Source organism: Astyanax mexicanus, chromosome 11, assembly GCF_023375975.1.
Source record: "Astyanax mexicanus isolate ESR-SI-001 chromosome 11, AstMex3_surface, whole genome shotgun sequence".
NCBI classification, from domain to species: Eukaryota; Metazoa; Chordata; class Actinopteri; order Characiformes; family Acestrorhamphidae; genus Astyanax; species Astyanax mexicanus.
This window is the reverse complement of record NC_064418.1, coordinates 4,391,409-4,415,491: the sequence shown is the minus strand read 5'-3', so window position 1 is coordinate 4,415,491 and position 24,083 is coordinate 4,391,409. Positions and strand designations below refer to the sequence as shown.

Genomic DNA, 24,083 nt, shown 5'->3' with positions numbered 1-24,083 from the left:
CCTCCCTCGCACCACCCTTCCCCCCATAATCACCAGCACGCTGGAGATCCACACACTGCACTTCACCAGAAAGGACACGGGAAACCCGCGATTCCCGATTCCTGAGAGGGACTGGTGCTTACTCATCTGTTAAAGAAAGGAAGGGAGAGAGGGCGAGAGAGAGAGAGAGAGAGAGAGCGAGGGAGAGGAGGAAAGTTTGCGGTAGAGGGCTTGTGACGGTGTCCTGCTGCTCTGTCAGCGCAGCACATGCTGCAGGCCGCGCGCTTCCAGGTCATTGCGCAGGCCCCGCGGGGGGCCATCTCTTCTTCACAGCTGGATCCGTAACAAGGTATCATAGGAAATGAGTCGGTAAAACATCAGTGCGCTGAAGAGCGTGAAAAATCGTCATGATATCATTTGTAAATGCGAGGCTCGGGCGAAGGCGGTGCGGTAATGAAGGGTCGCCGAGCCGCGGACTTGCTAATGCGAGCAGGCAACTATTAAAGACGGGTGCCTTCACTAGGCTGCGGGTCGGAGGGGCGAGGGGTCTTGACGCGCGCTGCTTCTGACACGGTGTGCTGAGTTTAATTTAGGCTCTGCTCTTCACAGGCCCTACTGTCTCCCATGTGTTGAGACTGGGGTTAACTGTGGCTACCAGTGTTGGAGGAGCCCGTAGAACCTCAAATCTGGCACGGTTTAGGGAACCCCAGTTTGAAGGGGTTACGACTGAGGAAGATGTATAAAATATGAAGCTTTGTTTGATACAGAAAATGATTAATAATAATCACATTTGTCTACAATTTTGTGACAGAGGGAGCTTTATAGACATGTAACAATGGAATACATCCTTGTCAAATTTCAGTTTGCATCATATGTGCATCCTCTATGTTGCCATATTCACAACCTCAAGAGCCCTAAGCATATGGGCTTATGCATACTAGCAAAAAACAAAACATGCATAAAATCCAATCTGACCATTCCAATTCATGTCACTTGCCAACAAATCAGATACATATTCAATCTAGGGTCACATAAATTATATAAGAATTTATTCAAAGCAGCCTGGAATGCCAGGGGACAGCAAATCGGCAAAAGTCTGGCTGTGGGCCAAATATTTTCCAAGCCATTACATGGCATGAAGTGTAATGGAGTGGAGTGCTAGTAGCTCTCCAGCCCAGATGGTTGTTGAACCTAATTGCAAAACAGTTGATCTCAAAGCAGGTAAACCCAAGAAGAAAGGAAAAAATAAATACCTATGTCGTTGGGGTCGCGATCCAATACACTACTGCTGCCTCGGCTATTTTTTGCTATAGTATTCTTAAAAATTTACTAATTCAATGAAGACAGGTCATTTGGAGATTGCTGGTTCGAATGCCGGTCATGCAGCTTGCCATCAGCTGCCAGAGCCCCGAGATAGCACAATTAGCCTTGCTCTCTCTCTCTGGGTGGGTAGAGTAGATGGCACTCTTTGCCCTCATCACTCTTAGGGTGATGTTGATCAACACAAGGCTGAGTCTGTGAGCTGATGTATCGGAACCGAGTTGCTGCGCTTTCCTCCGAGTGTTAGCGCTGTGATGCTACTCGGCAATACTGCACCAGCAGCAGTTTGAAAAGTGGCGGAGTCTCCACTTTGTCTTCACCCTCCTCGTAGTGTGGCATCACTAGTGACGTGTATATACAGCTGAGTAGCAGCAGCAGAAAATGTAAATTGGGACAAAATCAGAAATGAATTTATTATATATCATAATGTATAAAGATAATACTAATAATTATTTTAAAAAAGAAATAAAAACAAACAATAATAGAAAAGCACACTACGGTTTAAAACAGTCAGTCAGAAAGCACGGATGTGGCTGTGAGAAGGCTGTGAAGTGTATCATCACTTCATAGTCAACCTTTTTCAAAAAACAGTTTTTCAAAGAAAGAAAATGTGCCAGAGGTTTCAAGGAACCGCAATTATATTTTTTCCTGACATGCCCTTGTTTCATGTCATGCGATTATACCTCTGGAGTTCCCTCCTCTCCCTCTCTCGCTCTCTCCCTCTCTCTCTTTGGAGAGACACTGGAGTTGAATATCAGAGCCATGTAAATCTAATCAATTATGCAGTTTTACAGATAAAATATTGGTAAATCAAAACACATTTTCAAAAAGTCACAGTATAATGAGAAATTTAAATTGGAAACAGAAACCATTTGTTTATTAGAAATGCCAGAGTGAGGTGGTGACTTGCCATCCATAAATTTTGTCATCCTTTTATATTCCTTTAATCTCCGGGCCCCAGTCCTGGCACTATTTCAAGATTTTTAATGAACCCAGACATCAGAGACATCAAACCCTGGTGATGCATTGTCCATTTGTATCAGGGAGGACAAAAGAGGGGGGAGAGGGATGAGATATGTATTCTACTGTCAAAAATGTAACATTAGCTTTTATTGTTTTTTGTTTTTTTAAAGAATTGCTAATGCATGGCATGTTTTAGACTGGCATAGATTTTGGCATAGATGTCATTGGTGAGCTGGTTTCACAACGCTGGACGAAATTACATGCGTCCACAGCAGCCGCATGCAGTATTGAGTGACTTGCATCAAGCGGCCCGTACCCCTGTTTGGCTCCACCAAATTCTGGCGTCTTTCGAGGTACTCAGTGGTTCCTATGGGAGACCAGAATAGAAGTTGAGCATCTTGCTGTGTGCCAAATGCTATCAAAACTGGATTAGCACACAACAATTGTGTTTAATGAAGGCAGGCAAGAAAAAGGGCAGTTTCTAAGTAACCCATGAATGGCATTTCCAATCCACACCACATATGATGCTCATTTTATTTAATAAAAAGATTTAGCAAAGATTTTTACTTTGTTACATTAGAGTGTGCTACATATATAAGAAGTACACAAATATATATTATAATAGCATTGTGACATATTATTTTAATCATCATTATCATCATCATTATTTGTGTTATTTTTATCTTTTCAAGCAACATAAAACTAGACATGGCTAGAAATGTGTATTAATATTGAAACACAGGCACATCATCTGTAACAACCATGCAGATACATCCTGCAAAATAAGGTTATTACTGCAGGACAGCGGCTACGACCATGTCAGCAGTAGTAGTGCACAGCAGGCCTCGTTTGAACCAACCACACATCACAGCAGCCCAGACACTCTCATGCATTTATTTCAGGGGAATTGGCTGTAATATAAGCATGGGCGATTTGACTGAAGAGCTGTTTTACACAAGACTCTCAAGTTCTTTCTGGAGTAAGAACCCTGATATCCAGTTGTATCCTGATGTATGGTGTTACATAGTTATAAATATTCATAGTTATAAATAAAAAGTGAATAATAAATAAATATGTAATTAGGATGCTAACTAAACATATTTAAGCCATGTACACAACACTGTAATGTATTGAAACAACAATATCGCCAACATTTTTGAATATTGTGAATGATATTGTACCCTGAAATATGGTGCCATATCACCCTCCCCTAATTATTGTCATATCAGGGTACTATTTTTGCTGGTTTTAGCAAAAGAAAACTTCACACTGTTCCCATTTCTCATTATATATCTACTAGAGACTTTTTAGAGATTATATCTGTCCAGTAAAATTTATTTTACTTTAATCCTGGATACATGGAGATATTTGGTTTGCATTATTATTAGTATTGTGACTTTATTATTCTGGATCATTAACTTCTATTACAAATCTGATAAAATTCTTGTAATTTTTTTATATCTTAATTAGGGGTGTGCCATATCATATCATATGTAACATATACAATTTTTTTTTTCATTTTGTTCATTTTGTAGTGTATTCTCAAAGAATTTTTTTAACTCTGTGTTTTGTCATATTGTATCAGTATCGTAAAAACTACAATACAAATAATAATAATAATAGGTAACTTGTTTTTTATGTAAAGATATATCAATTATAAAACATCTAGGAAAATAATTATTAATAGCCAATTATTATTTTCTTTCTTTTTCATTTGCCTGTAGTCTGCTCCCCAAAATAAACAGGCTAAACACTATTTCTTGTGCTTAAAGAGCGCCTCCCCAATCTCCTTGCACTGCCTGGTGCACACAGTTAAAACATAACGGGGGAACCGCTTTTTGAATCCTGACATTTGGAGAGAATCCCCTGCTGACTTAATCATGGCAAATATTGCGTGTCATTTGTTAGCCACACATGGACCTGGCTGATGGTAGTAGTAGTAATTCGCCTCTGCTGTGCGAGGGCTCCTGGAGCGCTCTGTCGTGGTGTCGCTGCACTCCCTGCTCTTATTTTCCTGTCGTGCCTGCCCATAGAAATGACAATGGGGATCATCATGCAATAGATATTTATGGAAATAAACTTGTGATGACTGTGTGCGTTTAAAAAAAGCAGAAGAAAGAGAGTGGAGCAAAGAAAAGAGATGCAGGGAGAAGAAAGGAAAATATATAAGACAGCGTAAAGACAGATTTTTGGACAATTTTGTACAAAGTGTTATTACTTTGCTATTCTTGATATAATGATTTAGCACATGTACTTGATCCTCACCTAAACTGACCTCAGACATAGAGGAGGGGGGAGGGGAGGGGGTGCAAACGAGAGAGAGAGAAATATAAATGGAGACATACAAAGAGAGGTACAGATTATATACTGCAGATTATATACTGCAGATTATATACTGCAGATTATATACTGGATATGCCTATTTCTCATTGTCCTGGTGAGGGTCATTAGACACAACGCGAGAATACAGCTTTTGCACAGTCACTGGTTTACTAAATATTATTATGATTATATTTTTTCTTTATTATATATAGTATTTAATATATATTTTGTTGTTTTTAGCAATTAAACACAATTTTTTAAAGAATATTATTTGCTTCTGGTGTTACACTTTTGCATTCATGCCTATACAGCTATTTAAAATTTTGTATATAAACAAATCTGAAAAGTTAGATAGTAACTAACCAGCTAACAGGCTAGCTAACTTGAGGTAGATGTATGTTTAGAACAGTTCTGTTTACACTAGTTAAAAGTAAATATCCATTTTTACTTTCTGGACCTGGACTTCCCACCTTTACATAGGATCTCCAGTGGATTTGGCGTTTTAAAAAGAGACTCTAAGACTGGGTCAGTGTCTGAACTGCACTTAGCAGGGCATTACACGTGTTGTTAAGTAACATCTGACATTGCAAAGACTGTTATTAGTGTAAAAATGTCTTTATTTTATTTTTTTTTACTGTTGTTTGTCTCACTGCCTTACAATGTTGTTAGCCAATCAGAGGTGATATGTTTGCATGTATGAATATTAATTTCTTCCAGTCCACTCCTCCACCAGACTAAAGCAGCGCTATACCTGATCACTGGAGGAGTCTTTTTCACAAAAAACTGCTGAAATGGCCTCCATTCAAACTATAGACCACAACTAGATATTATATAAAATAAATTAAAAACGATAAAATGAGACCTTTAAAATACCGTTTGGTTTACAGCTTTAAATCAGCAGCGACGAGCGCCCTCCGTCCCTCAGCCAATCAAAAGTCTTCAAACGTGCAACGTGGTGACGCTGCCAGCCAATGGGAGGGCGCGTTGCGTTGAGGGTGGAAACATGGCGCTGAGCATAAGCCGAGGCTGCAGGAAGGAGTCGGTTCAGTAAGTGTTAAACAGCTGATTAACGCTGCTCGCTCTCTTTATATAAACACTCTGAGCGTGAGACTTGCTTTATAAACACTCTGAGCGTGAGACCTGCTTTATAAACACTCGGACTGAGGGCTGTTTTTGTAATAAAGCTGCAGTAAAGCTGACAGACAGAAACACGGAGCTGTGGCTGACATTCAGATTACACTTTTTACTGTAATACTAGCTATAATACATTTACTTAACACACACGGTCAGTCTGGGGCTTATTTAAGGTAGTATTGTAATATATATTTAAATGTGTCTCTGAAAGTATTGAAATCGTATGTTTTCAGTATTTATGCAGCTCTCCGCTCTGACATTCAGCTAAGAGATGTTTCTAGTTGAATACGGTGATTATTTGGCTACTTTTTTGGGAATATGAAAGCTAACGCTAGTTAATTAGCGTTAGCTTCTAACTGTGGAAAACGCGGACAGTCGTGACCTGCTTCTGAGACAGACCCCCGACTGTAGACCTCCCTATTTACACAAATACTCACAAATAAATGTGTGTAGCTCTCCACACTCTCTCTGTCCTCAGCCAACCCCACGTCTGACCGCTGAGACCAGGCACTTTTGGTCGAACTTTCCGTTCCACCTTAAATAGTTCAGGCAAGCGAGCGTACCTGAGGCACCGTTTAAGGTGGAACGGATCAATAGGACAAACGTATATATAGTGTGTATATATATATATAGCTATGTATTTTTGAATAGGGTATACACAAGGGTTGTGTTGTTATTTTGACTAAAAACAATTAAAATTTATTGCTGATTATTATACCTTACAGCCAATAAAAACCTAAAAATCAGTGACGGGTGGATGGTTTATCTGAGCAAAGGAGAAGTGCTCACTAACAGATTTAGACCCAATTGTGAACGAAATTTAAGAGGCCGCTTTTGTTCATAGGAAAAAGTTTTGTGTTGTTATTTTGACTATTTTTTTGTCATTCCCTTTTCATTTATAAGATGTGAATTTGTGTGCAAGTAGAGTTCTCTTAAATATAATATAATCTAACATTAATATAATATAATCAAACATTGCTCTGATTTTACTTATAGCTCTCTTAAAATATCAATAAGAAAAGCAATGTTTCGCAGTCCTGTTGTTGGAGGCGCACTCAAGCTCCCAACGCACCTGATTCAACTAATCAGCTCATTAGCAGTCCTTTAGTGAGTGGGTGAGTTTTAAACATAAATGGTAGTGAATAATGCAGGGTACTGGACCCTGAGGACTGCAAGGCTCTGAGGAGTTCAGATTTTCTGATTGTGTTAATCTCTTTATGTACTTTTGAATGTTAAAATTGGGTGTGTTTTCTTTGTATTGAAATGTCTGTCTGCTGTGGAAATGCCAGTAGTCCTAAAATGCTTGTGTGTGGAAGCATTTATTTAGAAATATGTAATGGAGTTTTGACATAGGCTCATGTATTTTACTGTGCATACATCTTTGTCCTTGTCTTTGGCTTGAATTTGCTTTTCGTTTTTGGCTTGTTGGCTTGGGCTATTTGGGGAATTTGTTGATTGTAGTAAACATAAGCACTAGTTGGAAATAGCTTGTGAGATTGGCTTTTATATTATTAGATATTGGTGTGTCTGAAATGTTTTAACTTAATGCCTTTGCAACTAAATACTAAATAAGAAAAAAACTGCTAAATTAAACTGCTGTGATTGGGTATATGTGGATATGAACATAAAACACTGGAGAAAAAAAAAAAAAAACTTTTCTCTTCCTTGTTTCCAAAAACACTTGCATGCCATAAGTTATGGGATGGTATTACGCAAAAAAAACAAAACAAAAAAAACAAATAAATAAATAATGAAAATGCCCACATTTAAAGGAGTTGTCTTATAAGGTGTTATCTTGTGACACTATTTGACATTCATCAATCCATTGTGTCACTGAATTAAATAATTAAGTAGTCAATGATGCAGAAAGTCATGATACTTATAATGCACTCCAAATATCTCCATATATCCAGGGTTAAAGTAGAATAAATGATACTGGACAAATATAATCTGTTTTCTTTTGTTAAAAACAGCAAAACAGTAGTACCCTGATGTGATATTCTCAATATTCAGAAATGTTGGCAGTATTATTGTGTATGTTACAATATGGCACACCCCTAGATCTAAAACAGATGGACTAAAAGTAACAAACAGAAAGAGAGGAAGCTCAAGTCTTCTGCTCAAGTCGTTTCCTTTTAACAAACAAATCAGTTGAGTGTCCGACCCTAATCAGCCAGTACTGTACTTTGTTAGGATGCTTGGCTACATCTGCAGCTGATTCATCTTGAGAGACTTTAATGGGGAACTTCAAACAGTTTAAATGTCAATTACAAAGAAGGCATGGTTTAAAGGTCCTAGTAAGCTGTCCATATTGGTCATCAGAACATGGTGCCAGGTGGCTTTAATTCAAGGCAGCTGAATTTCCAGAGGCGCTGTGCTGATGGGCCAGCTCATCTACAGTGTGAAGTGACTGTCACGCCAGGCTTCGTCATATTCTCAGCTCGTGTGTGTGTGTGTGTGAGCACGAGGTGTGTACAGTGACAGATTTAGTGACCGAGGTTCTCCGAGGCGCTGCCGCGAGGATGTGTTTAGCTCAATTAATTAAAGCCACCAGTTCTCATTGTTGTTATTGTTGTTCCCTGGAAGATGGAACCATTTGCTGAGCTCTGAGGAAGCGCATGCTTTTTATTTTAGGGGTCCAAGCACTGGATAACAACGGCACGATGCTGGAGATGCTCTATTAGCTTTTGATATTGTGTAACCCCCTCAGATAATATGATGATGTACAGTAAATTGGTTAGGAAGTGAGGTTGCACACATGGCTGCCTGCATGCTCTGAACTTGCTCCAGACCCTGTAGTGAATGTGGTTTATGGAAAGCCGGCTGCTTTCAGTGTTATAACGACAGGCTGTGGTTTGTCACCAACACCCGCTTGTCACAGATACAGCAGCATCCTAGAGGAAACATTGACTGCTGCTATGGACTCGACAAGTGATGAAAGTGGCCTAGAGCTTGGCAATTACTCTGCCAAGGCCTGGGCCCTAGAAGTTAATGGGCAGCTTCTCCTTTTGAGGCCTGCCAAGGCTTTATAGCGCAGGTTATAAAACCCTGAAGTGTAATGTGCTACTATAACTTTTTCAATTAAGAACAACTGTGCAAAGGCCCTGAGATACCTGGCAGCAATGGGAACCCCTTCCGGGGAGGCATTTAGCATAAATCAAAGGTGAATTCTTCTAATGGCCGTAGTTTACCAAGTAATTAGAGAGGAATGTGAATTTTAATAGATTCTTATGCACCCTTCTGCTAGAATTACACCATGTCATTTGTTTTATGCAGTTTAGTAGAGATTAGTCTTGAGCGATGTGGTGGTGGTTAATGTGAACACCTCAGATTTTTATCAGTAAATGTTTTTCTTTTGGAATCACTTTTTAGCGCTGGGTGAAATGACCTCAATTAATGAAATGATGAAGTACATTTTTTTTAAAAGGGCCAATTTTTTTTATATTCACAGTGGATACAGATTTTTTTGTTGGAGTTCTCCTTCATGTTGCTTCTGTATTGTAGATTGGGCATGCTGAAGACATGTGATTACATATGTGATGGTATGTTTTAAGGCGGACAGTACATTAACATATACAGTGAGAGAAAAAATATTAGATTTCGCATGAAAATTATGTTGGATTATTAGGTTCTGATTATTGGTTTTGAATACTTTTTTATTAATTTTCCAATCCTAATTAATAAATGAATATTTAGAGCACATTGTGAATGTTGGCATTGTTAGTATTTTTAGGGAAAAGAAATTTTAATATTAATTTATATTCATTATTTTTCACAGTATGTTTTTTTTTGTCCAGTCGGTTTATTAAGTTTATATTACCGGTACATTAGGAACCATAAATTAATATGTTTAATAATAATATAACATGCATTGAAAAAAATGTCTTTCAATATTAAGATTGTATATATGCTATATCATATATTACATCATAATAAAGAATAAGGCCTATAAAGGACATTTTGGATAATGTCATGCAAAAACCTTATATCTCCACTTATTGTAACACTTTGCAATAAGGGTACATCAGATAACAGTACGGTACTTACGACTCTTAACAAACTTAAACGTAAATGAATAAATGGTTAAATAATGTCTCACCTAATTATTTTTTTTTATTATTGACTCTAGTTAGACATGATTAATAATTATTAAATTTATATGGTTAAGAATGTTGTAAATCCTGTTCATTAATAATAAAAATAATGAATCTGTTTAAGACATTTGTTTTTTAAATGTAATTATTCATTTTAAATTGAGACACAGCATTGTAAGTTGTGTTAATTGCACCCATAATATGTATTTTGACATATTTTACTTTAATTAAAAATGTACTTGACATGAAATGAAGTAGTTCTAATATTAAACTCGTATAGAATGGCTAAGAAATATCCAAACAAAACTAAAAAACATTTTTTATTAAATAAAGAATAAGTCTAAAACCCACTGCTCAACTCATCTGCTGCCCTTTACCTTTGGAATCCGATAGAAAAACAAGTGAGAGCTGAGCAAACAGTGATGTGTTGACAAGTCATTTCCACATTGATTGGTGATGGTGGCCAAAGCGAGAGAGAAGGTGTGTGTGGCCATAATCCATTTAGGACAACTTGAAGAAAAGAAAAGCCACTTGGGCCCAGAGCAACCACATGCTTCAGTCTGAGCTGTGAGAATGAATGGATAGACTGGGATATTTGTACTTATATTTGTACTAAATACAGCTCTGAAAAAAAATAAAATAATAAGGGCCACTTAAAAATGTTGGGTTTCTTTGATTTTGCTAAATTGAAAACCTCTGGAGGAAGATGCATGATCATAAGTCTTGAAACCAAATTGAACTGCTTGATATTTTGTAACCAGAAGTGACGGCATGAAGTTTTTCAAAAGCAGCGTGTAAGACTGGTGGAGGAGAACATGATGCCAAGATGCATGAACTGTGATTAAAAACCAGGGTTATTCTACTAAATGCTGATTTCTGAATTTTATAATATAAACTATAGCTGCAACTAATGATTTTTTTGGTAGTCAACTAATCTGATGATCATTTTTTCAATTAGTCGATTAGTCAACGATTATTTCTGCCATGTCCTCCATCTCTAAAAACAACAGAAAAACAGCTAAACATGAGATTTAAAAGGCATTTAAATTTTAAATTTAAATAATTAACATTGTCGATTATATCGACTAATAGTTGCAGCACTAATATGAACTTGTTTTCTTCTAAATATTTGAGGTCTGAAAGCTCTGCATCTTTTTTGTTATTTCAGCCATTTCTCATTTTCTGCAAATAAATGCTCTAAATTACAGTATTTTTATTTAGAATTTGGGAGAAAGTCATTCAGAAGCTGTTGGTCTTATTTTTTTCCAGAGCTGTAGAACAGGTGAAGAATAAAGCTTGTATATTTTTCTTCAAAGAGTGCAGACTCTTAAAAACATGACTAAACGAAAGAGCAACACACGTCTTTCCAAAAAGACAGACTCTGTCTTTCTTTCTTTTCAGAGCAGCACATCAATAAAGTGCTCTATTACCTGTTGTTGACCCTCCTAAGCTGGCCTTTGAAATTTGTTACAGAGCATTAACTTAACACATGTTGGTTTGGGGGGAAAACAAAGAGCTGGTAACAGGATTGAGGGGCCAGCTGAGTAAACTGAATGTGGAGGGACGGCAGTCCGGTGCACTCTCTGTCCTGGAAGTAACTGAGAAGATCCATACGGCCAACAGATGGAGATCTGTGCTCCGGGTCCCTGCAGACAAAAACAGCGACCCAAACAAGTGCCTCTGCTCTTGCATTAAACGCTTTGATCAGCAGAGGATCTTGGCCAGAGAGCAGCACCTCCGATAGGCCACGGAATCGCATCTGTATAAACATGGCCTTTGAGGAATGTGAGAACAATGCTGCGATAGAGTCCCGTCCTGAAACAGACCTCCGACCACAGCAGCACTCCAGCGCTTAGACTGAGCTCAGTAGCTAAAGAACACGATTAAGGAATTATATGCAATGTGAAAAAAAAGTTTATTTTAAATCATTATAGTAAAAATATTTATTAAGAAATTCATTTTTTTTCACACACAATTATTATTTTTTTACCATTATTGCATTTATCCAAACAGCACAATACGTAATAAAATAATAATATACAAATCAGTTATTTGCACATATAAAAACAACAACAATAATATAAATAACAATACAAAATGTAATTTAATCAAATAAAAAAGTACTGTTGAGTGTGAGAAATGTGTAATGCACACTTAATACTTTATTTTATTTTATGTTAAAATTTGTGTTAAAATTGCCATATTTAAATATTCGATCTTGCAGAGGATTTAAATTTCTCTTGATTTTGTTCATATTGCACTTATTTATTTTCAATTATAAAATCATAAAAAAATGTGTCATTTAAATATTGTATTCTATGCACCTTTGTGTATATACTGTGTGTATCTAATGTTTATATCTAAATTTTTCCTTTTCAATTTTAGCTAATACAATATAATGTTACATTGATTGATAAATTATATATCATTAATATTAATAACATTAAATTACGATTAGCTTAACACACACTGTAATAAATATCATTAAGTAACAGATGTTGTAAATAATGTATATTAAAATATTGGTAACGCTTTTATACCTTTTATAATAAGGGTCACAAATAGCATTACTTGAAACAGTTATAAAACATAGTTATGCTTATATATGTTAATGCTTATAAATAATAATGAATTGATAATTTATTAATTAGTTAGTAAAAATTTTAATGATTTATATGTCTTAACCATATATAATGTCTTAAACATATATAAGACTGACTGAATTTAGTTTATTTATTTTCTCGTGGACTTACTGTTTTTAATTGTCTCTGTATTGAACTTTAGCACTTCTTCTCTGTCAGCGCAGACTGATTTCAGCTACAGCAGTTGCAGCAGGAGCAGGTTGCAGGTTGGAGTGTGTAGTGGCGAAGCAGTAAAGCTGTGATTCTCTCTGTTTCCTCATGAGGTCAGTGTTCACAATGTTCTGCTAAAGTTTGGTATTTTAAGGAGAGCAGACTAGGAGAGCCTATTTACTCTGAAGCCAGTGAAGAGTTTCAGAATTGAAACCCCCCCAAAAAAACTACATTTCTCGCAAGTTTGATTTTCAGCTCTTACAGTAATACACGATTACGATTTGAACTAATTTTTGAATAAGGCTATTTATTATATTATCTTTAGGATGACTGAGGTGGTTTCATGTTTCGAGTTGCGTAATTGAGTGATGTCGAGTTAATGAATCACTTTCCTCTGCACTGTCAGGAGCAGATTGTTTAAGCGTTCATTAAAAGGTTGTAAATATTGGAGTCGTAAACATTATTGGAGTCATTAAAGTGTGATTATGCTTAAGATATTTTCCCAATTAAACAGCCGTAAATCATCCATGTCAACATTTGATCGTTTACAGGCATGCTGGGTAATCACGACAGATCCATTAGATATTTGATTCTGCAACACAAAGCATATTCGTTTGACTGCATGCATTTCTGGAGAAGCTGATTTCTGTCTGTTGCAGCTTTTATAGCCTTTAGTAATTCGCCTCTGTAAATCACTGAGGGCTATAAACCGCATGTGGTAAGTCTGATAAGCAGTTTCTATATAAAAGACTACAGCAAACACAACTTACAGAGGAATGAGTTGCTTGCATTTGGAACAAATGCGATGAAAGGATGTCCCTCCTTTGTTTAATGACTGGATGAAAGAAAAAAATGAAATATTTACAGAACATAAGCAATATGAGGAGTAATAATAGCAGGAGCAGGTTTCCCATGGTGCTCCACATGTAAATGTAGAGCGTGGAGCCTCGAGGTTGGGTCCCACTCTCTGACATCCCTGTGAGGGTCCGCAGCCCCGCCAACGTTTCATCGCTTCTCATTATCTTTGGAAATGAGTGCGTCCTGGTACAGGCATCTCAGCGGGCGGCGTGAGTGCTGCAGTGGACCGTGGACGATAGGTGGAGCTGCCCATCATGAGTTACACGTTCTTAATCTGTCTCCATTTGGCTGGGAGACCCAAAAGCGGGCACGCGGTATACTCTGGTGGTGCTGCAAAATGCTCTGGACTTTTAAAACACAGTTGTAGTTTCTATAAATGCTTTGTAATGTTCCTGCCCGTTAGAACCCACTGAGCTGAAGCCTTGGCTCCTGCAGCACTTGGAATATTATGGATTTATTAAGTGATTTATTGTTAATTTTATTGAAGCAATTAAATGCTGAGTTAATGTTGTTGGGCTTTTCTGATCATAATTGTTTTTTTTTATGCTCTGTATATTTGCTGTTAGCGTAGGGAGACGTAGGGAGTTCTTGTTTGATGGGCTTGGATTTACCTTTACAGAAGCTCACTGTTTTTAGATATGCTTTTGATTAGATTAAATTAAATACAAAAAAGTAATTATTGTACATTTAGATCATACACCTTGAGAGTGTTGAACCCTGCAGTGATTTTATTTCTTTATTTAATGGTTTGTATATGTTTTGTCTGTTGATTTGTCTAAGAGTGCTATATTGGTCACATTTCTTTTTTTTTTCTATATTATACAAATTTAATCTGGACTTCTTATTACCAGCCTACTTACAAACTAAGTAGTAATGGTGTGAAATATATCATATTGAACATTTTTGAATATCGTGAACAAACAATATTATACCCTGAAATATGGTGCCATATCACCCACCCCTAATTATCACATCAGGATACTACTTTTTTACTGTTTTTAGCAAAAAAAAAAAAAAAATACACTGTTCTCATTTCCCATTATATATCTGCTAGGGTATATAGGCAGTATAATTTATTTTACTTTAATCCTGAATATATGGAGATATATTGAGTGCATTATTAGTATCATGACATTCTGGATCATTGACTTCTACTGTTACAAATCTGATAAAATTATTGCTTCTCAGTTAGGGGTGTGCATTATGATATTGTATGCAATGCTAAAATTTAATTTTCATTTTGTTGCAGTAGTGTATTCTCTAAATATATTTTTTTAATTCAGTGTTCTGTCATATCGCCAAGAGTATCCTTGTCGTAAAAATACCATAAAATATCTTGATATTATTTTAGGATTCCATTTCCACTGTAACCACACTCAGAAACTGACTGGTTCTGAGTATGTTCTCCAAGTATCTTGGATAGTTGAATTAACTCAACTTTTACATTTTATGCTATACTACATACTTGAAACTATTTGTTATTAGTAAATAGAATGCACTATATCTGTCTGCATGTCTGTTTATTTACTTACTTACAAACCTACTACCTCAACTTGGAAATTTTATAAATATGATATTGTTCATACTAGGGGTGGGCAATATTATATCGTATACAATATATCGTGACACAGAAATATCATGATATTAAAAATCCATATTGTGATAATAGGGCTTTTCTGTCTTAAAAGTAGTCTATTATTTACTGTGAAGCTTTAGGTTTATTTATTGTATAATTGTTTTAGTTTGCACTTTAAATGCATGCACTAAATATTCTGCAATATTATTTGCTGCATTATATTATTTTATGCTATATTATTTATTTTGCCACATTGTGCTTATTCTGTTATACTCTTATACTATATTCCTGAAATGAATAAATTATTTTAGTTTTCCTATATCGCCAAGTATATCGTTATCGCAAAAATACCCTGAAATATCGTGATATTATTTTAGAGCCATATCGCCCACCCCTAGTTCATACAGTCATTAGTATTGGTACATACTATGCAAATGTGTATATAAAAATATGTACCATATCTGTATGTCTGTCTTTCGCTCTGTTTGTATGTCTGTTTATTTACGTACATACCTTCTATCTCAACTCATCAATACAATATTTCAAAATCTAGTTAGTCTTAGTAATCAGTTTGCAATTGGAATGCACGATATTTGTTTGTGTGACTGTCTGCCTATGTACCTATCTACCTATATATAATATAACATCAAAAAAATCACTAAAATATCCACATTCAACTTGCTTGCTTTACTGAATTTGTCATTTGTAACTACACAGCTAAATGTTACATGTTCAGACATCAGTCTGAGCATTTGCTGAGCTGTACATATCTCAAAAAAATATCGCCATATCACTGCTTTACTGTGTGTGTTCATTTAAAAAGTCCTGCTTTTTGAAACTGAGAATAGCCCTGACTGAATTAAGAGCATCAAACACACCCTTGTTCAGATCTCAAGGTCATCGTGGGGCTGTAATTTGCCCTTGGATGTTTGGATGTTGTTTCTGTGTTGCTTTTAAAGCTCAGTGGGATCAGCTCCTGGACGCAGGCAGGGCCCAGTGTACTTTCGGTGTGTAACTCCGCCTCTTGTGTGCACCACCTGGATGTCCTCTGTTTTGAATGGTTGCTCGTGGTGATCCCGCCCCATGTGGATGTCCAATCGCTATCTGTGCGTGTGTGAGTGTGTGCGAGTGTGAGTGTGTGTGCATGTGTGTGGTGACTGGGTGCAGACGTTTGAGGTGGAAGCCAAGCAGGCGAGCGAGGACGTCTGCTTGCTTTGTCCCCTTAATGGGGTGTGTGATGGGCCCCTGGTCACATCACTGAGAGTATAGCGCCCTGTTAGTGCGGCTGCAGCTCATTAGAAACAAGCCATGCTCCCACCCCACACACACATATAACACACACACACACTCGCTTGGACACAAGCTCCCCACACACTCCCCCAGAAATCTCTATTCTCTATGGACAGGTGTCTACGTCCACATCCCTCATCCTAATGATGCATGCGCAGTTCTACAGTATATAGCCGCCGCCTCTCCCTCCGCAAGTTGGTTACAATCGACGGTTTAGGGTTTCTTCTCTAACCCCCCTACACATAATGTTTGTTTGGTTAGTTTTTGTTTGTTTATTGTTTCCAGATGGCAGCGCTCGACTTCGCTTTCGTGGCTTTCAAGTTCCCAGCGAGCGTTTTATAGCCTTGGCTCGAGTGCTTCCTAGCCCCGGCTTTATGACAGGCACTCTTCCACCCCCCTCCAAACTGGGAACAACTGTCAGGAGCTGTCTGCACTTGACTTTTTCCAGTTTTTTTTTCTTCTTCCAGTGTGAAAAGGAGCAGCTAATCTCTGTTTTGACGCCACAAGTTTTACCCCAGGTTTAAAGGGTCACTTGTGAGGCGAGCGTCCCCGAGGCCTCCATTCTCCTCAGTTTATTTCCGTATTTAGGGCCAGCCAAACTCCTTTGTTCATGGAGGTGCAATGAAATGTGGCGCTTTTGTTACGAGGAAGGACTGATGAGGCTGGAAACCTTTTCCCATGGCGGGGTCTGTACACCATTAAGAACACGTCACTTATTTACAGGAAAAGAGCAGGTCAGCACTGGCTGTAAAACGTGGGGGTGGACGGGCTTACTCATCGGATGCGGTTAAAGGCAGGAGTCTAATCAAAGCTCACGGCTCTGTTGAACCCTCCTCCTCGTGTTCTTCTATAGCGGGGACTTTTCTTTTCCCGGCTGCCACTCAGTGGTTGATTGCTCCTGCATTCCAACTCCCTTAATCTTATTTTTGCCACTGACTTAACCTAAGGGCTGCGGATCCTGAGCCAGAGGTTCTCTAAGTGAAGCCGAACGGAGCAGCTTTGTTTTGGGTGAAAGCTGGCACCACCAATGAGCCTCAAAGTCCACTCCCTCAGCATCCGTCCTTCAGGAAAGCGTCTGCAGCGCGATAGTAGAAACAGTGCTGACAGCGTTAGTCAGGGCTTATCTCGCGTCAGCTTTAATCACAGGATCATTAGTGCGCTGTTAAGGAGCTGAACGGGCTGTGCTGCAGTAGTGGAGCACAGGCTACTACTATGCCGTTTGGCCCAGCTCTGACCCTGAGCCGAGGTTTGCCGGTGACGTGGGTTGTTTTTATTTCCCTTGCACCACGTTGCTCTGTTAATCTCCTCGCTGACCGCTCTGTGACACAGGTTCGGGAAAAGGACAGCAACACTTGGCCATGACTTCCTTCAGTCCTGTTATCATCTCATGTGTTTCCATAAATAGCCTCCAAGTCTCTGATGCCAAAACGGCAAATATTTAGTTGATGGAGGATCGTGGGATTTCTGCAGAGCTTTGGTTACAGATTTATCTTTAGTGACTTCAGCCAAACTGGGATTTCTCTCATAAGATGACACGACTTTTAGACAGATTTTAACCCTGATTTCCAGTTGTGGTGAGCCTGTGCTAATTGGCTCTAGTCTACAGACTCTGGTGCAGTCAGATCTGACAGTTGGAGTGAAAGTTGTGTAGTGTATGATGGGCTGAGACTTGATTTTTAGACTCAAAGTCACATCGGACTTCAGTTACAGAAAATCAAACATATATATATATATTTTTTTTCACCTCATTTTAGGTGGAATCTGGTAGTGGGAGCACTACTCACCAAATCAAGCCTGAACCAACTGAACCAATGAAAACTGCAGTTAAAAAGAGAATTTTTAAATTTTTGACATTTTTCATTACATCGTCTAACGGTAGCACTATTGCACAGTTAGCGCAGTTGGAGTCCACTACTACTTTTACTACATTTACAGCCACCAATCCAATCATTTTGTTACCTCTAGCTCTTTAAGTAATGTGTAGAGAGACCATGCTGACCATGTCTCTGACCAACTAATCACTTTACCCAACATCGTTTTTTACTTTTTTTGCGTCAAATAGTAGCACAAACAACCACTGCAGCAAGCTTGTGTACCTGCATGTTGGCATCTGAGTCTTCTATAGGTAATTTGAGTAATATGTATGGTGGACCGTGTTGCCAGGAATCTGGCGAATATCGTGTACTGTAATATGTCCAGTTTAACTTCTGCTCCGGCTTTAAAAGTCATGTATTGCATCCAAGACTTAAATCTAAATGTCACTTGCAAATAAGTTCTGATCTAGAGATGGAAAAATTGACAGTCAGATCATTTACCGGAGTTAAGGATTACAGCAGCTCTGTGTGAAGATCATTGTAGCGGTTTCTTGGTCACAGGAAGCTTGTTTAACTGCTGGATGTTACTAGGATATGTCTCATGGCTGCAGACACTCATTTACAACCAGTGTTCTACTCCTTACTGTGTGTACTGGTTCAGCATTATACAGTTTCAGACCACATTTAATCATAACTAAAGTTTTAGTGCCTTTTCTTTACACTTTTCCACCTAAGATAGGGAAAAGGGCAGCAGCACTTGGTCACAACTTTCTATAGCCCTTTTATCATGAGTTTCTTAAAATATCCTCAAAGTCCTGGATGCTAAAACAGCAAAGACTATCATGGGAATGGGGCTGGTTAGAAGTACAGAACTTTAGTTCCAGATTTCTCCTTGGTGGCCCCAGCCATACTGGTTTCCCATAAGTAGAGTTGATGAAATGGTTGAATTAACATGTTAACCTATGCAATTAAAAGTTTACTGCCTAGATAAATAGCTTTGCTTGGCAACTAAACTATACTGTTAAAAACCCACATTGATTAGAAGGAGCATTGGATTTTAATTTGTTGCTGTTTTATAATAAGAGCGAAAGGCTATTTTTTTTCACTAATTTGACCACAATGTTGTGTCTAAACTCAATTTAACTGTGGTAAAACCTCTGCAACAAATGAATTGCATTATTCCCTTACTACCAGCTGCAGCTGCAGTCTCCCTCCTTCTCTAATGGCGGTGGAAGGAAGGGCTCATCTAGAGTTTGTAGGGTTTCCTACACTAATTGTTAATAGCTTCCTCCTCAGTGTTTTACAGTGTCTGTCTTCAATCAGCTCAGTTAAGCTATTAAAATTACAGCGTAATATGCCTTTTCGCATATGTTTTATTTATAATCAATGTTTTATTTTATACCATGCCATACAACAGAGAACTCACCAGGCAGTCTCGACATTCAGAAATTCAGTTTAATTTGGGAACGTCTTTCAGGATCAACTAATTAGACAAATATAGTCTAAACACATAGCTCAGATCAATATTGGCCAATGCCAATGCTTAAAATATTTACACTTCAGATCTGGTAAACTTGTTAAAATACTCTCCAATAAGCAATATTTAGTTGGGGGAGGGGGTGCTAATTGGTCCAGTGGTCTAAAGTGCAGCCACTAGGTTTGGGAGATTGCTGGTTCGAATCCCAGTTATGCAGCTTGCAGCCATCAGCTGCCGGAGCCCCGAGAGAGCACAATTGACCTTGCTCTCTCTGGGTGGGTACAGTAGATGGCGCTCTTTCCCCTCATCATCCTAGGGTGATGTTGATCAGCACAAGGCTGCATCTGTGAGCTGATGTATCAGAACTGAGTCGCTGCGCTTTCCTCCGAGCGGTAGCGCTGGGATTTTACTCGGCAATGCTGCATCAACAGCAGTTAGTCTTCAACCTTCTTGTGTTGTGGCATCACTAGTGATTGGGGATATTCAGCTGAGTAGCAGAATTGGGTGGGAGAAAATGGAAGAAAATTTAAAAAGAAATTTATATAAAAAAGAAAGAAATATATATCATATATATCGATCATGCATGGATAGCTAGAATGTGAACCTCTGTAGGCCTTTTTTATGGTTCTAAAGAAAGAATAGCTTCTAAGTCTTAATGATATTCAAGCCAATCTACAGTGATTTTCTGATTTCTGGACATAAGGATACATTACTGTAATTTTTCATGAGTGGAATAATAATCTGTGCACAATTGTTACTCTGTAGTGTGTGGAGCTTGAAATGTATGGCAGGGAAAGGTGCCTTATACCTGACGTGAATGTCCTGCCATAGATTATCTACTTAAAGACCGTTTTAGAGCACGGTCAAAAGTGCTGTGCTTTTAACTCTTGTTTTAAATCATAATCTGCACATCCATATTAATCGCTCTCTCCCCGAGGACCTAAAGGGCTTCAAAAAGCATTTTACTCTGCCTCTAAAATGCAGATAAGACATTGTTTCAGCAGAGCTGAGCTGAGCTCTGGGAATTTGAACCCTAGTGGTGCCATGGCGCTGCCCATTAGATCCATGAAGGTGTAAATGGCCTTAGGGTGAGAAGGATGGCAGAGCTGAGCGATGTGTTGAAGAGCCTCTGCCAGGTCGCTGGGAGCTAAAGATGGCTTTACGATGTGGTGGTGTCTCCATTCAGTACACTTCTCAATACAGCCAAAACAAAAAGTGGCCATTGTGCGTTATGGAAATTAATATGCCATCATATTTATTTATGTATTTTAAACTACAAATTTCCATGTTACAGTATAGTTATGATATTTTGTTATTATAGTACCTGCAGATCTTCAAAAAATGCTATTCCATACTTACATACTACAGTCATCTTATTCACAAACGTTTAATCATTAATCATGATTAATTACACTCTTGTTTTATTTTATGGTCATATGTTTAAACACAGATGATATCTGCAATATGCTTGGAAAAATATAGATGATTTGTTATGGGATATATTTATCAAGATAACATAAAATATTGTAATTTTGGCCACATAGCCGTGTCAATTGTTAATTTCTTTTATTAGAGTATTCATTGCATTATATTCTTTATTGTAAAAGTACCATTTTTTTTAAACATAAGCTAACGAACGGTCATTCATATAGTATGATATGTTGTGATTCAGTCTCTATAGAAATACCTCTTTACCTCTATAGGAATTATGGCAGTATTTGACATACTGCTCCAGTAACACAGTTTTAAAGTTTTATAATACAAAAAAAAATCTTATTAGTTAGTAATATCTAATAAGAGTTTTTTTTTTTATTCTAAAACTTTACAACTTTGCTTTAGTGTGTGGAATGGAAGTATTGATCAGCTATTATTATCATTACATTTAGGAAAACCTGAAAGCTGGTCAGATCATATAATCATTTCTTCTTTACTCAGATTCAAGAACTTTTAGAAAAACAGTGTTCATCATGAAGGAAAGCAGAGCAAAGACTTTTTTTTTGCTCTACTAACTGGAGTGCATCAAGAGTGCATCAATCTGCCCATTGAGTATCAGCAAAGCTAGCAAACACCACTAACGACACTGTGAGCTCAACAGTGTAGTTTATCGCCACATGTACAGCGCTGCTAGTTGTACACCGCTACAGCTGACAAAGCAGTAAAAAACGAAATAAAAATTTTATCGAATTTATATACAGCATTTCCTCCAGTCTTTGAAACCCCTTAACTCCCCAGACAAAATTTAAACCTTTCCTAAAGAACCTTTGGATTCTCTGTACAATTTTTAACCCTAGTAGAATTCACATACTGCACAGAAAGTCAACAAAAGGACTGACAACTCTAGAACAAATAACAAAAGCATGAAAAATACAATAAAACACATTTCTCCAGTGCTGAATTCACAACGTTCTGACAGTTAGCCTGAAGCTTCCTTTTTCGCAGGCTTTGTTTCAACAAGGCAAAATATATGTTACTTTATTGTGAGTTTGTTTTGTTTCATGAGCAGAAAACAGGCGCACGCTCTGATGCTCATTTAAGCGCATGTTTAATTGATGCACAAAATGCAAAGATCCATCTGGGGAAATGCAGTTTAGATAAAACAGCCCTTTTCAAATAGTTTACTTCAAACCTAATTATCAGCTAATAGCCGATGTGCCAACAAACAACTAGGCTAATTAGGCCTATTCTCTGATTCTGCTTTGGTGAGAGCGCGTACTGAATTATTTTAACACCTTTGTAAATGTCCCCAGTAGAGCGTGCATGTTTTTTTTTTTCTTTTTTTTTTCTTTTTTTTTTTCACAACCCCAACTGTTTTTTTTTTTTCTTTCCTGCGAATGACATTCTCTCTCATACATATTTACGTTTTAGTGGGTTTTGGAAATCTGGTTTGCCGACTGTAGGGCCGTATTTGGTTGGCTTATGTTGTTTTGTTTATCTATTGCAAAGACTTTATAGCACTTTCTCTATATTGCGCTGCGGCGCTGAATCGGAAGAGCTTGCCTGGAGAAATTGCCAGGGGCTGTTTTCCATGCTTATGCTGTTTGAAAGGGCAAGCAAGGAATGGTTTGTTTTGCTGAAAAGGTCCTCTGAAAGGTTTAACCTTCCAGTGCAGTCCGCTTTGGAGCCGCCTATTTTTTATTTATTTATTTATTTCCATTTTTTTTATTGCAGTCATCTGTGCGGATTTGAATCGGGTCAGCATAAAGGGCTGTAATTACTGTATGAAGATGTGCAAGTTATTACAAGGCAGGTCATTTGAAAGTGACAACCCAGGAAGGCAAAAAGCCCTTTGTGGGCCTTTCTCTTTAATTCCGCTGGCGGCTCGTCCTCCCACGAACCCCGGTTTGTCCAGTTGGCGCGGCTTTCATCCGTTCATTTGACAGTGAACCCGCTACTGAATTGCAAATGAAGGCTCTGGACATAAAATGTGAAATGGAAAGAAACGGCAGCTGGAGGGAGAACATTCTGATACCTTTTGTCTTATATAGTGCAAAAAAAGAAGGATTTCAAGGTGTGCAACAGTAGCGGCACCCTTTTTATTTAATGTTGTATAGAACTATGTAAAGATTCTTTAGAAATTCTAACATACATTTTATAGGCAGTCATCATAGAAATTATACACTGTCACACATAAACACAACTCCAAAATGACACAAATCCCAAAATTGCACTAACTACACATGACACGTGACATGCTTGTTTCTGTCTTTGTGGGGAAACAGGTCAAAGAAAATATGTTATCCATACTGATCACACCTCGTGCACATAAACCATAAATTTAAAGTCTAAAGTTTAACCAAAACAGTGTGGAATACAGTTTTATTGCTGATAATTTTTTTCAACTGGATGCAAAGCTGCAGTGAAAATATACAGACTGAGCAGCTGTCCATCACATAACCAAAGCATGTGGATAAAAAACAGTGCAGTTCATAATAACTGAGCCATAAAACAACATATTAACCGAACAGGCTGTGTCAAAATAGAAGTCACTAGTACAAACAGGCTGTAATACGAGTAATTATATATTATACATTATATGTTATACATTATATATCTAATAGAGACAGATTATGTCTGTCCAGTATCATTTATTTTACTTTAATCCTGGAAATATGAGATATTTGAGATATTTGGAGCGCATTATTATTATTATTATTATTATTATTATTATTATTATTATTATTATTATTATTATTAGTATCATGACTGATCATTCTGGATCATTGTCTTCTTCTGTTACAAATCTGATAAAATTAATGTAGCTTTTAAATATCTCAGTTAGGGGTGTGCCATATCATATCGTATGCAATAATAAAATGTAATTTTCATTTTGTTGCAGTAGTGTATTCTTGAAAAGAAAAAAAAATTGTATCGTTATGGCAAAAATTACCATTAAATATTGTGATATTATTTTAGGGCTGTATTGCCCACCCCTATTCACATTCACATTCAGGAAGATCTCTGTTG

General features: G+C 37.6%; 1 protein-coding gene across 4 annotated transcripts in view; it reads left to right on the top strand.

Moving 5' to 3' along the window:
• Positions 1-5,556: 5,556 nt before the first annotated feature.
• The window catches only part of clybl (citrate lyase beta like), a 92,854-nt gene continuing 74,327 nt past the window's right edge, over positions 5,557-24,083 (top strand). For 2 of the 4 annotated variants that reach the window (XM_015603957.3, XM_007227774.4), the window contains exon 1: positions 5,557-5,631. In XM_015603957.3, coding sequence (XP_015459443.3) covers positions 5,588-5,631 — 44 coding nt within the window. In that variant the 5' untranslated portion in view covers positions 5,557-5,587. Of the gene's footprint in view, positions 5,632-12,596; positions 12,718-24,083 lie in introns of all 4 variants that reach the window. The other 2 variants (XM_022680624.2, XM_022680625.2) reach the window with 2 other exon arrangements.